Source organism: Drosophila tropicalis, unplaced genomic scaffold (genome assembly GCF_018151085.1).
Source record: "Drosophila tropicalis isolate 14030-0801.00 unplaced genomic scaffold, ASM1815108v1 contig_158, whole genome shotgun sequence".
NCBI lineage: Eukaryota > Metazoa > Arthropoda > Insecta > Diptera > Drosophilidae > Drosophila > Drosophila tropicalis.
In genome coordinates this window covers 1,337,693-1,349,862 of record NW_027172602.1, presented here as the reverse complement: position 1 = coordinate 1,349,862, position 12,170 = coordinate 1,337,693, and the positions used below count along the sequence as shown (strand labels likewise).

At 40.7% G+C, this 12,170-nt stretch overlaps 2 protein-coding genes across 4 annotated transcripts; both read left to right on the top strand.

Annotated features, from left to right (window-relative positions):
• Window positions 1-8,393: 8,393 nt before the first annotated feature.
• Window positions 8,394-10,081, top strand: LOC137581898 (sin3 histone deacetylase corepressor complex component SDS3). The gene is made up of 4 exons (XM_068296294.1): window positions 8,394-8,594; window positions 8,668-8,821; window positions 8,913-9,663; window positions 9,730-10,081. Exons 1-4 carry the CDS (start codon window positions 8,516-8,518, stop codon window positions 9,814-9,816), a joined length of 1,071 nt encoding a protein of 356 aa, XP_068152395.1. The 5' UTR covers window positions 8,394-8,515; the 3' UTR covers window positions 9,817-10,081.
• Cluap1 (clusterin associated protein 1) lies at window positions 9,914-12,001 on the top strand. Of its 3 annotated transcripts, none has more exons than XM_068296281.1 (4): window positions 9,914-10,002; window positions 10,090-10,468; window positions 10,531-11,784; window positions 11,842-12,001. In XM_068296281.1, exons 2-4 carry the CDS (start codon window positions 10,447-10,449, stop codon window positions 11,949-11,951), a joined length of 1,386 nt encoding a protein of 461 aa, XP_068152382.1. In that variant the 5' UTR covers window positions 9,914-10,002; window positions 10,090-10,446; the 3' UTR covers window positions 11,952-12,001. The 3 variants fall into 3 exon arrangements, with proteins under 3 accessions (XP_068152382.1, XP_068152374.1, XP_068152366.1); XM_068296273.1 differs by having other exon boundaries at window positions 9,956-10,006; XM_068296265.1 differs by lacking the exon at window positions 9,914-10,002 and having other exon boundaries at window positions 10,064-10,203; window positions 10,279-10,468.
• The last annotated feature ends 169 nt before the right edge of the window (window positions 12,002-12,170 follow it).

Below are 12,170 nucleotides of genomic sequence, written 5' to 3'. Positions count from 1 at the left end.
GGTCAGGCGGCAATTCATCAATTGCAGTGTGGACTCAAGTTTATAGTTGTCGACTAGGTCACCTATTAATAGTGTGGCGAAAAGCAGGTTCAATGGTTCGTTAGAGAGGGATGGGGTGGGTGGTAGTTGCAGATGGGTCATGTTTGGGCAGGTTGGCTAAATATCCTTTCCATCAGATTCAATTAAAGTTGACATGGGTTCACAATTTCACAAGGAGATGAAGTTGAGAAGATGAAAAAAGGAGCAATCGGGAGCTGGAGGTGCCAGAGGATTCTGACAGCTCTTCTCAATGGCCACACCCACAGCATTTTCAACCTGCTGTGTATCCAGTTTTTTTTTTTCTCCCCTGTTTTTTTTTTTATTCAATTTCCTCGACAAACACACACACACTCTGGAGGTCCGCAAAAACGAGGCGTATCAAAAGAAATACTCGTTAAGAGGAAGGCAGGACAACAATCTGCACTGATATGTAGCCAGGACCCCAGGACACCCTACCATCTCGAAATACACATGGGCGAAAATGGCCAACGCCTGTGTATCCAAGGCAGGAGTGGCGGGGGGAGTTAGTTGGGCCAATTTAGACCCTTAAAACCGTTTAAAGCATTGGAAGTTCATTTCAGGCGATAAGAAACTTACAGGATTACAGTAGGAATTTTAACGTTCTAAGCGCCCTAAACATATGCAGCTAAGTCCGTACCTGGGGTCAAGGGCGCAATAAGACATGAAAATGCCAATGGAAAAGAGAAGCAGCCAAAAGGAACTGAGTCTGAGCCCTGCAAAGTCTAGCCCCTACCATTTTTTTTTATTTTTGGGCCAATTTTTGCTTTTACAGTGTTGTTTAAATTAAAACAAACTCTCTGTCCCTCCAACCTCCCATGGACTCCACCATCCACCATCGCCACTTGTCGAGCTTCTTTGCCTTCATCAAACCAATTCTCACAGACAGCAATTGCTACAGCGATGGGGCCAAAACAGGCAAGAAGGGGCAGAACTGTAGCAGAGGCAAAGTCCGTACAGCAAACAGAGAAAATTTGCAACTGCCTCCCGTTGTTGTTCCAAAAACGCCAAATTCAACTCCCCGGCCAAGTCCAGCTTTCAGGCAAAATGCAGTGAATGGCCAAGAATGGGAAAGAATACGCGGGGTTGGCCCAAGTGCCTCGAGTGCAAATTTGCTTGTTAAATTTGTTAAAACTCTCGACTAATTTGCAGCTCTGTCCGGAAGCAAGTTGGTATGGTCGGCACCAGAGTCAGGGCATGGGGCAGGGGCAGGGGCAGCGGGCAGCGGGCCGGAAGTTGTGGAAGTGTTTTGCCTTAGACTAATTGAAAATAAAGTTGGGTCAAGACATAGCCCATTAACACCCACCAAAAAGAATAACGATATCTATTTTAAGAGAGACAGACCCAGTCCCTGGACATTGTATACAGAGTAAATGTGTTCCCGACCATCATGGTCATCATCATCATCGTCATTATCATCGACACATTCATTTTCCACTTCATCATAATTTTTGCTTCTTCTTTTTTTACTGCTCGCTAGGAAATCTCTAACGACCCTCTCTCTGTCCAGTAGCGACTCCTCCCTTAATAAAGAAACAAAAAAAACACTGAGAGAAATCCCTATCGATTAAAATTTCTGTTATGATATTCCATTTGTTATTCATTTTTAAACATTTTTAAACTTATTTCGTATTAATATTTTAGTTTTTCCTTGAAGATATACGATTTGGAAATTTGTTTAAGATTAAAGTTTATTGACTTCTCAACTAAAAGTCTAAAATATATTGGGTGTTATCGGAAATGGTGGTTGGTTTGAAAAATCATCAAATCGATTTTCAATAATGTTCTGACTTTCGCATTGAAACGCGGTTTTCTAATTTGCATTATAGACCAGCTCTGGCTTAATCCAACATTGTTGAATGTGATACATTACAATCACAAAGGGGGCACGGAAAAAGAAAGAGAGTCACATTTATTTTTGTCAGTGTATCAGGTGGAGTCGATGGCAAGGTTAAACATTCAGTCGGCTTGCACCCCTCGAGGGGTCTTTCAAAATGGAAATGGAAATGAATAATTGCGTCACATTAACTTGGCATTGTTATTCGTCATCGGCAAATCAGTTGCTAAATTAATCGTATGGAATCAAAACGAAGGCCAACTGATTGATGGTCCAAAAGACCAGAAGCAGGCCGAAAGCCCCTCCCCTCATCATTCCCATCATCATCATCATCAGCATCAGCAGTATTCCGCTCCAGGGGAGTAGCTCTTCAGTAGCAAGGGGTAAGGGGAGTGTGGCGGCTTGTTACCCGGCTTTGACTTGCTCTCTCTTTGTGTGTGTTTGTGTGTGTGTCTCATTATTATGCAGCTCATGAGTCTCGTTAGTGGCAAAGTTATATGAGCATACATCAGGCAACAACTTTTCCTTGGCACCCAACCAACATAGCAAGATAGGAAAGCAAGAACCGACGGGGGATCCTCTCCCATCCCATTCCGCCAATAAGGAGTGGGAGGTAAAAAGTGCGGAAAGTGTTAAGCACGCTGAAGTAAATGCTAGCAACTTCTGACATGGCTCCAACTTCAACTCCCAACTTTCTTCTCCTACTGCTCCTCTCGCCATCTCTCAGAATGTTGTCAACGCACAAAAACTGGACGAAAAGCGGAAGTGTCCTTCCCGCGTTCCCCTAACCTCCACACACACACACACACACACAGAAATGGCTGAGGATGAGATGATAGTGAAGAGGAATAGAAGTGGACTGGCTTGGCAAAGCTTTCGCCCAATTCGCCGCAAAGCGTTTCGGCAAAAAGTTCGTGTCGTTCCTTCTGGTTTGGCTTTAACTTCTACTTGGAAGACTTTGTCGTTTGTTTTTCAACAAATCGACAATGATTGCCACCCACTCGTAGTCCATAGCATCACCACCACCACAACAACAACCAACAACCAACTCCTCGACTACCATCTCCACTCCCACCGCGAGCCTCTTTAGAAGGAAAAGCGCAACTCGATTAGCTTTAATTAGCTTCCCCAAAAACAAAAAAGAAACATAAAATGAACTTAACAATGCAGAAAGTGACCCAAAGAAAGAAAAACCTCGTAAATCAATTATTCACCATTCCAACTGTCCCTCTCTATATCTCTCCCTCTTTCCCTCTGTGTCTCTATGGGTCTGTCCCTCTCAATCTTTTAGGAATGAATATGGAATATGGTTATAAGTGATTCATTCCTTCATTTAGTGGGGAATGAAGTTGGTTTTAGAGTGGGAGAATGTCGGCTTGTCTGTATAATTTGCAACAAGCGACCGTAAAAGCTGATGAGAGAGCATAAAATGCATTCACATTTGCATCCCGTTTCATCGTGTCAGTCCATTCTCCAGAAACACCACCAGCACCAGCAGCAGCTGGTGGTCAGGTTGGTCAGCATAAATGCATCCCTAGAGTGCAGTTTTTTTTTTTTTTGTTATTTTGTTTGAGCCCACCTCTCAACCTCTCCCAGTTAACCGCCATCAGCCAACTCGACCAAAGTGCACACCGGCCAGAATTCGTCGACTCTAGGCAATTGAAGCAACAGCAACTAAAAATCTCACTGAAACTGCCAATTGGGAGTAGTCCCAGTGGTACACTGAAACAAAGTATAAAAACATTTACCAAAATGATCGTATCTTCGACAGAGAGGAGTTGGGTGACTATTTAACTTTTTTTTTTTGATTTTAATATTTGTTGCCTACTTTTGCGGTAGCAATTCATTTTTGATGTCCTTGAACTAGAATTTATTTCCAGTGTAAGCGACAACAATACAATTACCAAAGCATTTCGGTTGGTCAGTTAGTTGGGTCAGTTGGGGAACGGAGAATGGAATGGAGCTTCGAGCTTGGAGCACGAATGACGGTTGGATCAGCTGCATTAGCAAATTCATGGTATACACCGCCATTGCACCTAATTGAAACTCTGCGCCAACTGCAATTATTTTCCATTCTAATTCGTGTTCCTCTGCGGCCAACAGGGGTCAGTCAGTTTGATGAAAGTGGTGTGTGTGGCGTGAGGGGGTGGTGGTTGTTTAGGGGGTCATGTGGGCTGGAAAGGTTTCCTGATTTCAAAATGTTCTCTTCTTTATTCTATTTCGATTCTCTTCTCTGTTCTCTTGTGGAAAATATTCAATTTCATTTTGTTGCCGATGGAATTGAATTTCAATTGAAATTGTATACCCATTTGCTCTTTTTCCCCCCCAGTTCTATCATTCCAACCAGGACCAGTCAGACCACCAATTCGCCATGACCAGTTTCAGTTTTTAGCAATTTACCCTAATGATTGGGTGCTGACCTTCTCCCAGGGCCACGCCTTTTCAATTCTTTTTTTTTTTTTTTTTTTTTGCCACACATTCCCACTGCCACTGTGAAATTGGCTGGCTGCAATTTTCGCGTTTAATTAGCTGCAGCATCATGTGGCAGCGACAGTTACGATATACAACTGGATGGCACCCGTTGCCATGTAAAAGTATATGAAATTGAGGAATGTGTGTGTGTGTGTGTGTGTGTGGGTGTAGGTGATACGATATGCTTGGTGTCGATGCAATTTACATGTACATCAACACCTTTTTTATTTGTCACATTTGTGTCCTGGCAAATTACAATGCAATTGGAACACATTGATTGTCCTCAGATAGATTGTGAAATTCTAATGACGATTCCTAGGGCCAATTAGAGTAGATTGCAAATTTCTGTATTGGTTCTTAGACTTTGAGGACAGAAAACTATTACTTTGTCATCAGAGTATCCTTGGGTTTTCTAATACTTACATACATCTCTCTGCTGTTAAACTTTGTAAACTATAGAAATGGCTATAACAAGTACCTATAATACCCATTCAAGTGAGACGTTTTACGACATTTATCAATAATAAAAAACCAAAAAATGTATGTATGTAGAAACCTCTTTTATGGGCAAAAAGGCAGGCAAAAACTAAAGTTTTTTTTTTTTGCGAACAACTTAATGATTCACTTGGGGCTAAGCCCCAGCCAGCCAAGCAGCCACACAACCACCCAACCAGCCTACCACCTGCCACATGTTCCAGCACATTTTCTACGTGCATACTATATATAGTATGAGTGGGTGGGTGGTCTGGTGGCTGTAACTGATTGTTAAAACACTTGTAGAACGTGAAGGATGTGAAAATACAATATTTTACATTGTGTGCCAAGTGCCAAGAGAAACAGATGGTTTCATACATATCCAAATGTAGATATCGTATGCTGGCATCTGGCAAAGAACTATTTAAAATCAAGACGAAAATATGTACTTGTATGTCTTAATTAGGTTTAACTTCGAGTGTTCCGTTTTTACTTACAATTTCGGTTTGGGTTTGGGTTTCAGTTACGGTTTCAGTTTCTTAGACAATAAACTCAATGGATATGTTTGCCACACTCGACAACAAAAAATGTAAAAAACTTTGTCACAGTTAAATGACAATAAATGTCACGCAAAATGCCATAAGAGCGCGCGCGCCTGCCTCTATAGAATACGACAACAAGGACATACATAAAAGGACATACACCGAAAGGCATACACATACACACACACACACACACACATACACATACACAGTATCTGAAAAGAAAAAAGTTTTTCTTCTTTCGTATGCTTGACTCTGCGCTTTTACCTTGCTTCACACACTCACATCCACACGCACACACGCACAAGCATATATTTATCCACATGGGCCTCTGTCATAACTTAGCCGTAAAACAGCTGACAACTTCCTAAACCCATAAACCCAACATACCGAGAGGCCTGCCTGATATATTTTAGAGATGAGAACGTGTCCGAAATCAAGTAAGCGATGTTTTCAAATCCTTTGCCATAGACATAAACAGGATACAATGTTGTCATGATTATCCTCCCAGAGCTACTCTCAAGTGACTAACATCTTGCCTACAAAATGATCCCAATCAAAGTGACAACAATCTATTGAAACAAAATATTTGGAACAGGAAAGATACATTAAATATTTCATAAGAAAGAGTATTTCAATCCAGGAAATTGAAAAAATCTAAACATTTAGTTGAAAATTGAAATTGTTTGACTTTAGTTTCAGTGGCTCATAGCATTGAAATATTTTGTACTAATCAAGAATCTAAAAGAACACACTTTTATTGTAATCCTTATTGTGTTTTTTTTTGTGTCCCCAGGGATCGCAATAGTATTGTAAATCATTTCCTAAGGATTCTATTGGTTTTACAATTTTTGAAATGAATATTATAGAATGTATGTAGGTTTCTTGGGATGTACCTATGTATGTATGTATGCATGTATGTAGATATAGTTGTCATCACGTTGTCACCACAAAAAGTTTTCGTAGTTGTTTTAGTGGCTTAATGTGCTAAACAACTGTGCAACAGGACACAAAACCAAACCGAACAGAACAGAACACAAGAGAAGCGAACAAAACAGGACATGACCGAAAAAGGACAAAAGGAGTTTTTCGAAATTGAAGGAAATTTAAGCACTGAGAAAAGATACTTGGCGCGTGGCACCGCCGCCGTCACCAGCAGCCAGTAAATGCCATATGTACCCAGCATACATACATATATGGTGTGTGTGTGTGTGTGCTCTCTGTTTTTGGAGGTGGGTACTCACTACAACAAAAACAAAACAAAACAAAAAAACATAGAAAAAAAGAAAACAACAAAAAACCAAGTGAGCAAAGAACGGGACGGTGAAGAGTCGTTGGAGTCGCAATAAAAACATCATGCTGGTAGCTGTTGCTGTTGCTTTTGTAGGAGACATCACATCAAATACTCTTCGTATTAGTATCTCCATCCACTGTGAGATCCACTTCCACATCCACATTCACATCCATACCCCAACCCATAATGCCACTCTGCCTTTTCAGCTCAATTTACCAAATTCCCTTATGTACTCGTATTTCCTAGTTTGCCTACTTGGTGAGTCTCTTGTTTGTCATTCACATTCATCTAGCAGCAGTTTTTGCGCTGTTGTTCAGCGTTTTTCGATTGTGAATAGGGAAACATTGTACTTGTGATGGCCGGATTGGTTTCGGGGTCTGGGGTTGCTGCAGGGAACCGTAGCCGCTGCCGGAGTCGTCATGTGCCTGATTGTTTGTAAATAAAATCGCCAGTTTTATTGTCGCTGTGCAAACTTTGATTAAACTTTCGAGTTAGGGAAATCTTTAATGGCAAAGGAAACTATTTGATAGGAAATTACTGACAAGCATAAAAATGCCTGACACGCTAAGGGCTAAAGGCTTTCAAATTGTTTAAAAAATTCACACATACATATGTACATACTTGTAGCTATCAATTGTAAAACATATTTATCCCCCCTTACGTTTTCCGGTTTGTTATTTAATAAATGTAATCATGGTTTCATTGAGAAGAAGAAAACTCATTCAAGCTTAATCCATGCACAAATAAAATTAATTAAATTTTAATATTTCTTTTATTCTTAAAATTTGAATACTTTAAAAAGTGAGCAAAACTGCTTCCTTTTTTAAATATACTGGGAATTCGATGAAATTATAGTCCGTCCGTCCATCGGTGCGTATGCATTTTACTCCGCCAATTTTAGGATTAGATAATTATAACTTTGGTGAGATTAAGTATGTATAAAGATCATTCGGAGCTGCATGTAAGACATTTCAAACATTTTCCAAAATTTTAAAAGAATCGGATAAAACGAACATACGTTACATTCTTTATACAACAGAAAAGATGCAGTGGTGGGTTATTGGGTTTTTATGTTTTTTTTTTAGTTCTGATTTTCTTGGCTCCTAAGAAACCTACTGAAATAATTTGCAATTTGTTGGTAACTGTTTTCAGAATATGAACCGTTAAAATGATCATCTTGGCTTTTTCCTGTTTTTCAAGAAAAAACTAATCCTATTTTTGTCTGAGCAAATATTTAGAATGTTTTAATTAAAATCTTTAATATTTATAGAAGTATAAACTCTTGCAATAAGCTGTAGTAGATGGTAGATCTAGCAAAACTACGATAAACTGCATTCGATTTGGAACGCATTAAAATTTTAAATTTTGTATGAAATTTTTGAACTCATAGTTATAAAGAAATTAAATAATAGTCTAAATGTCTACAGTTAAAAAAAAGACACTGACAGTTGTTTCGTTTGAAAATATTTGGTTAAATTTTTCCTGTTTTAAAAATTTAAGAATAATCTGTTCAGGCGAATTCAGTCAGCTGTTCAGGCGAATTTTGTTTAGGCGAGTTCACTTAGTTCGACATTGGTACCTTTTGGTTCGGCTTATTAGTTCGACGTTGTCAAATTAGTTCTACTTATTGGTTCGACGCTGGTACTTGTTCGCTCGGCTCATTGCCTATCGATTGCAACGTTATCAGTGCAACCCTGATTTACGGCCATCTCTACTAATACTTATCGAGAGCGTTTGAGCACCCCTATTATTGCGCAGACAATAAAAAGAGAAAAAAAGAAAAGCAAAACGACTGGCAGCCCATGAACTAAAAACTCGTAAAAAATAATAACAAAAACAATGTCCGCTTTCTACAATCTTTACGCGGGTGGGGACAATTACGACGATGAGTCCTCCGGAGATGAACGAAACGAAGAAGGTAAGTTTGGGTTACGGCTTCTGCTGAGCCCGATCCGAAGAGAAAATTATGATTCGCTTTTGCATTTATACAGATACGGACGACGCCAGTGAAACAGAGTTTCGTAGCCCAAATCTAAATCGGTATGGTGGTCTGGGGTTGGGAATGGCGTCCAATGGAATTTCCTGCATGAACACCAATAGCAGTAGCAACAACAATGTGGGCAGCAACAGCGAGTTGAAAGAACAGTAAGTATAGGTGGGTGGGGGGGCAACCCCTCCCGTTTAGCCCGATTGTGTATAGGAATTAAATCTTCTCATTTCTCATTTAACTTCAAAGAATGTACCAGCACAAATTGATCAATCTTCATAAGCAAATGGATGAACTAAATCAATTGCAACACCCGGAATATATCAAGCGTCTTAAGAAACTAGAGAATCAGCTAAAAGAGCGTCGAAGACTCAATGAGATTTACAAAGAATACATGAGAGAGTGCGTCGAACGGGACTATATATTAGAGAAGAAGGCTGCCCAAAAGGAATACGACGAGAAAATGATGGATCTCAAGGATAACCTCATTGCTGATTTTGAGGATCGTAAGCGACAAATAGAAAACGAACGATATAGCCTGGAACTAACAAATGATTCAATGGAGATTAAAACAACAGTGACACGAAAACTTCGGCGTCGTCCCAATGAGCCATTACCAGTGATAGAGAAGCGACGCAAACCAGCCACTGGACAGTTACTAGTCTACCAGCTAGAAGATAAGGAAATCGAGTCTGATCTAAAGATGATTCAAAGAGGCAAACCACTGGCCCTGCAGCAACAGCAGCAAAATGGAATGGCCAGCTATGCCCAACAGCAGCAACACCATCACCAGCAATCACATCAGCAGCAAATGTCCCATCACAATCTCATAAGTGGTAATGATCCTGCAGCATCTTCCAACTACCAAGTCGAGACACGCATTGAGGCCAACAAATTGTTGTACGAACGTCGCTGGTTCTGCCGAGGTCAACAGGTCTATGTCGAGGGCAAGGATATGAATAAATTCCCAGCAACCATTGCAGCTATTGGCAATGAAGTGGTAAGTTGAAAATAAAATTTTGTAATTTTCATGGAATACGGTGAAAACAAAAAATTTCAATTTTAGGTGTGGGTGAAGCGTTCAAATGAAAGTAAAGTCAAGATCAATATGTCGCATTTGGCCAAAGGCAAAATATCCATTAAGCGGCGATAGCCGTGCTAATCTTCCATAACAAAGACATCATCGTCATCATTCAGCTGCTGCAACAGTAGCAGCAGCAGAAGGAGAGTGAGATCTCTAGTTTAAGAAAAAAAAACTCTTCGCCCAGCTACCTATAATCGTCATCAATCTCCCTTGAGTCTCTTTTTTCCAATTGGTTATAATGGGAGTTGGTCTTTTGTAGGTAGTCTTCTTAATTTAAACAATTGATTTATGTATTACATCTGTAAATATCTGAAGAAAATTAACATACAAACTATTTTAAAGATAACTAGTATTATTAAATGGGCGAGTATAATGCTGTTTATAATTCTAAAGACAAAACGGACCACATGCAGCTGAATCTAAATTTCTGTGCCAACTGTTTGTAATATGATATTAGTGAGTTTTGTTTGTTAGTTAATCATTTGTATACTAAGAAATAAGCTGATCAACCCCCAATGAACTATTACATAGGCCCAGTCATTGACGTAGTCAACACGGTTGGCTACCATTTAAGCGATAAGCAATGGGTAACCTGGTAACCAAGCAACAATCAACCCAAACAAATGTGAAAAGTCCCCGGAAACGGGAGCCACAACAAATGGCCTCCAATAGAAGACTTTGTCCATTCAATTGGCAGCCATGTCCTTTAAGGATGTGCGAGGTATGTAATAGAGTCGTAATCTACTATAATCAAAAGGAATATTATTCTATGATTTCTGGTAGATCTTGGCGAGCATTTGAAACTGCTGGGGTTTCCGCGGGTTTTTCCCCTGCAATCACTGGCCAGTCATCCGTCAACGGGTAGTTTATCCAGTTTTCACATTGTGGCCGAATTGCTGCAATGGCTGGCTGGTCTTATGGAACCAGGATCCATACTAAGCGGCGGCGTGGAGAGTGAGGACCAGCGAGTCCAGCTTATACGCTCGGCCACTGAATTCTTTGTGATGAAATCGGCCATACGTCTGAATCCACGCAAACTTTATGCTGCCTCCGCAGTGACGGCCTTGGAACTGCAGAAAATTACACGCCTGCTGATAGCCCCCACTCAAACGGATGCAGAACGTGATGAGGAACGGGAAAGGGAGCAATATCGCAGCCTCAATCAGGTTGATATTGGAGATAAAATGGAGGAACTGCGACGCGCCCGTGAGCTCTCCTCGGATTTAACACAACGCGGAGCGGCTCTTTATGATCTGTTGTCGAAGGAGCTGGTGAACAAAGAGGCTCGCCTAGCTCAGGCTCAGCGACCGTTGGAGCTAGTAAGTGTCGAACGGATTCTAAAGAATTCCATTCAGGCCAATCAATTGAAGTTGCAAACTAGCCGTTCGCAGCTAGAAAGCCAGCGGGTAGAATTGAATGCCCTCCAGTCCAAGCTACAGCGTAAACGCGCTGAATTAGAGAGGACCAAACAGCGGCTGGAGGCGTTACAAAAAATCCGGCCCGCACACATGGCCGAATTCGAGGAATGTGAGAAGGAATTGCAACAACTATTTCAGCGCTATTTCCTGCGCCTACACGTAAGGGATTCGTTAAAGCATCATCTTGAGGGGCGTAATAAGAAATCCACGCCCATTTCATCACCTTTGCTGCAAAAGCCATCCGAAAATTCAATGCCCTTTATACCAATACCCGAAGGTCTGATCGAGGATGAAGATGATGATGATGAGAACGGTGTTGATCGTCGGGATGGAACTGATGAGATTCCGGGTGGTGTAAACGATACCAGTGGGTCCTTTACTCTAGATTCAGTTATACCTGATATTCGCGATGAGGATATTTTAAGACAGCAGCAGCGTCCTCACACAGCAACCTCGCGAATGCGTCCCACCACAGGACGCAGTCGTAAGGTCACCGCCGATGTCCGGGCAGCCAGGGAGAAGCATCAAGAGGCCACAGCGGACAGTAGCTTTGGTAGCTCAGACAGTGAACTAGATGTTGGCGATATAATGGGTATTGTGGGCACTGGCGATGATGATTGTAAGTACACAAATTGTTTGTCATTTTATCATAATATTTATTTGATTTAACCCAAAGTCGATATGAATTCCATCGATGATATAAGCATATCCAAGCTAACAGGCGAATTGCCATTGCGTCCCAAGACTGCCAATAAGCCGGAGCACCACAGTGATGAAGATTTCTAGTCAGGGAAAGGTTTTCTAAATTTTTTAAATATATATAGAGACATATAGTATATATATTTATTTGTTTCATATACACATATATAAAAAGATACAAAAAAAAATGAAAACATTTTAGTAACTAACTTCGTATCGTCGGAGTTGATATACCCTAGCTTAAGCAGACTCCTTGCACCTTGGATGATTGAGAGCCGTACATCTTTTTAATATTATTGTCTGTTA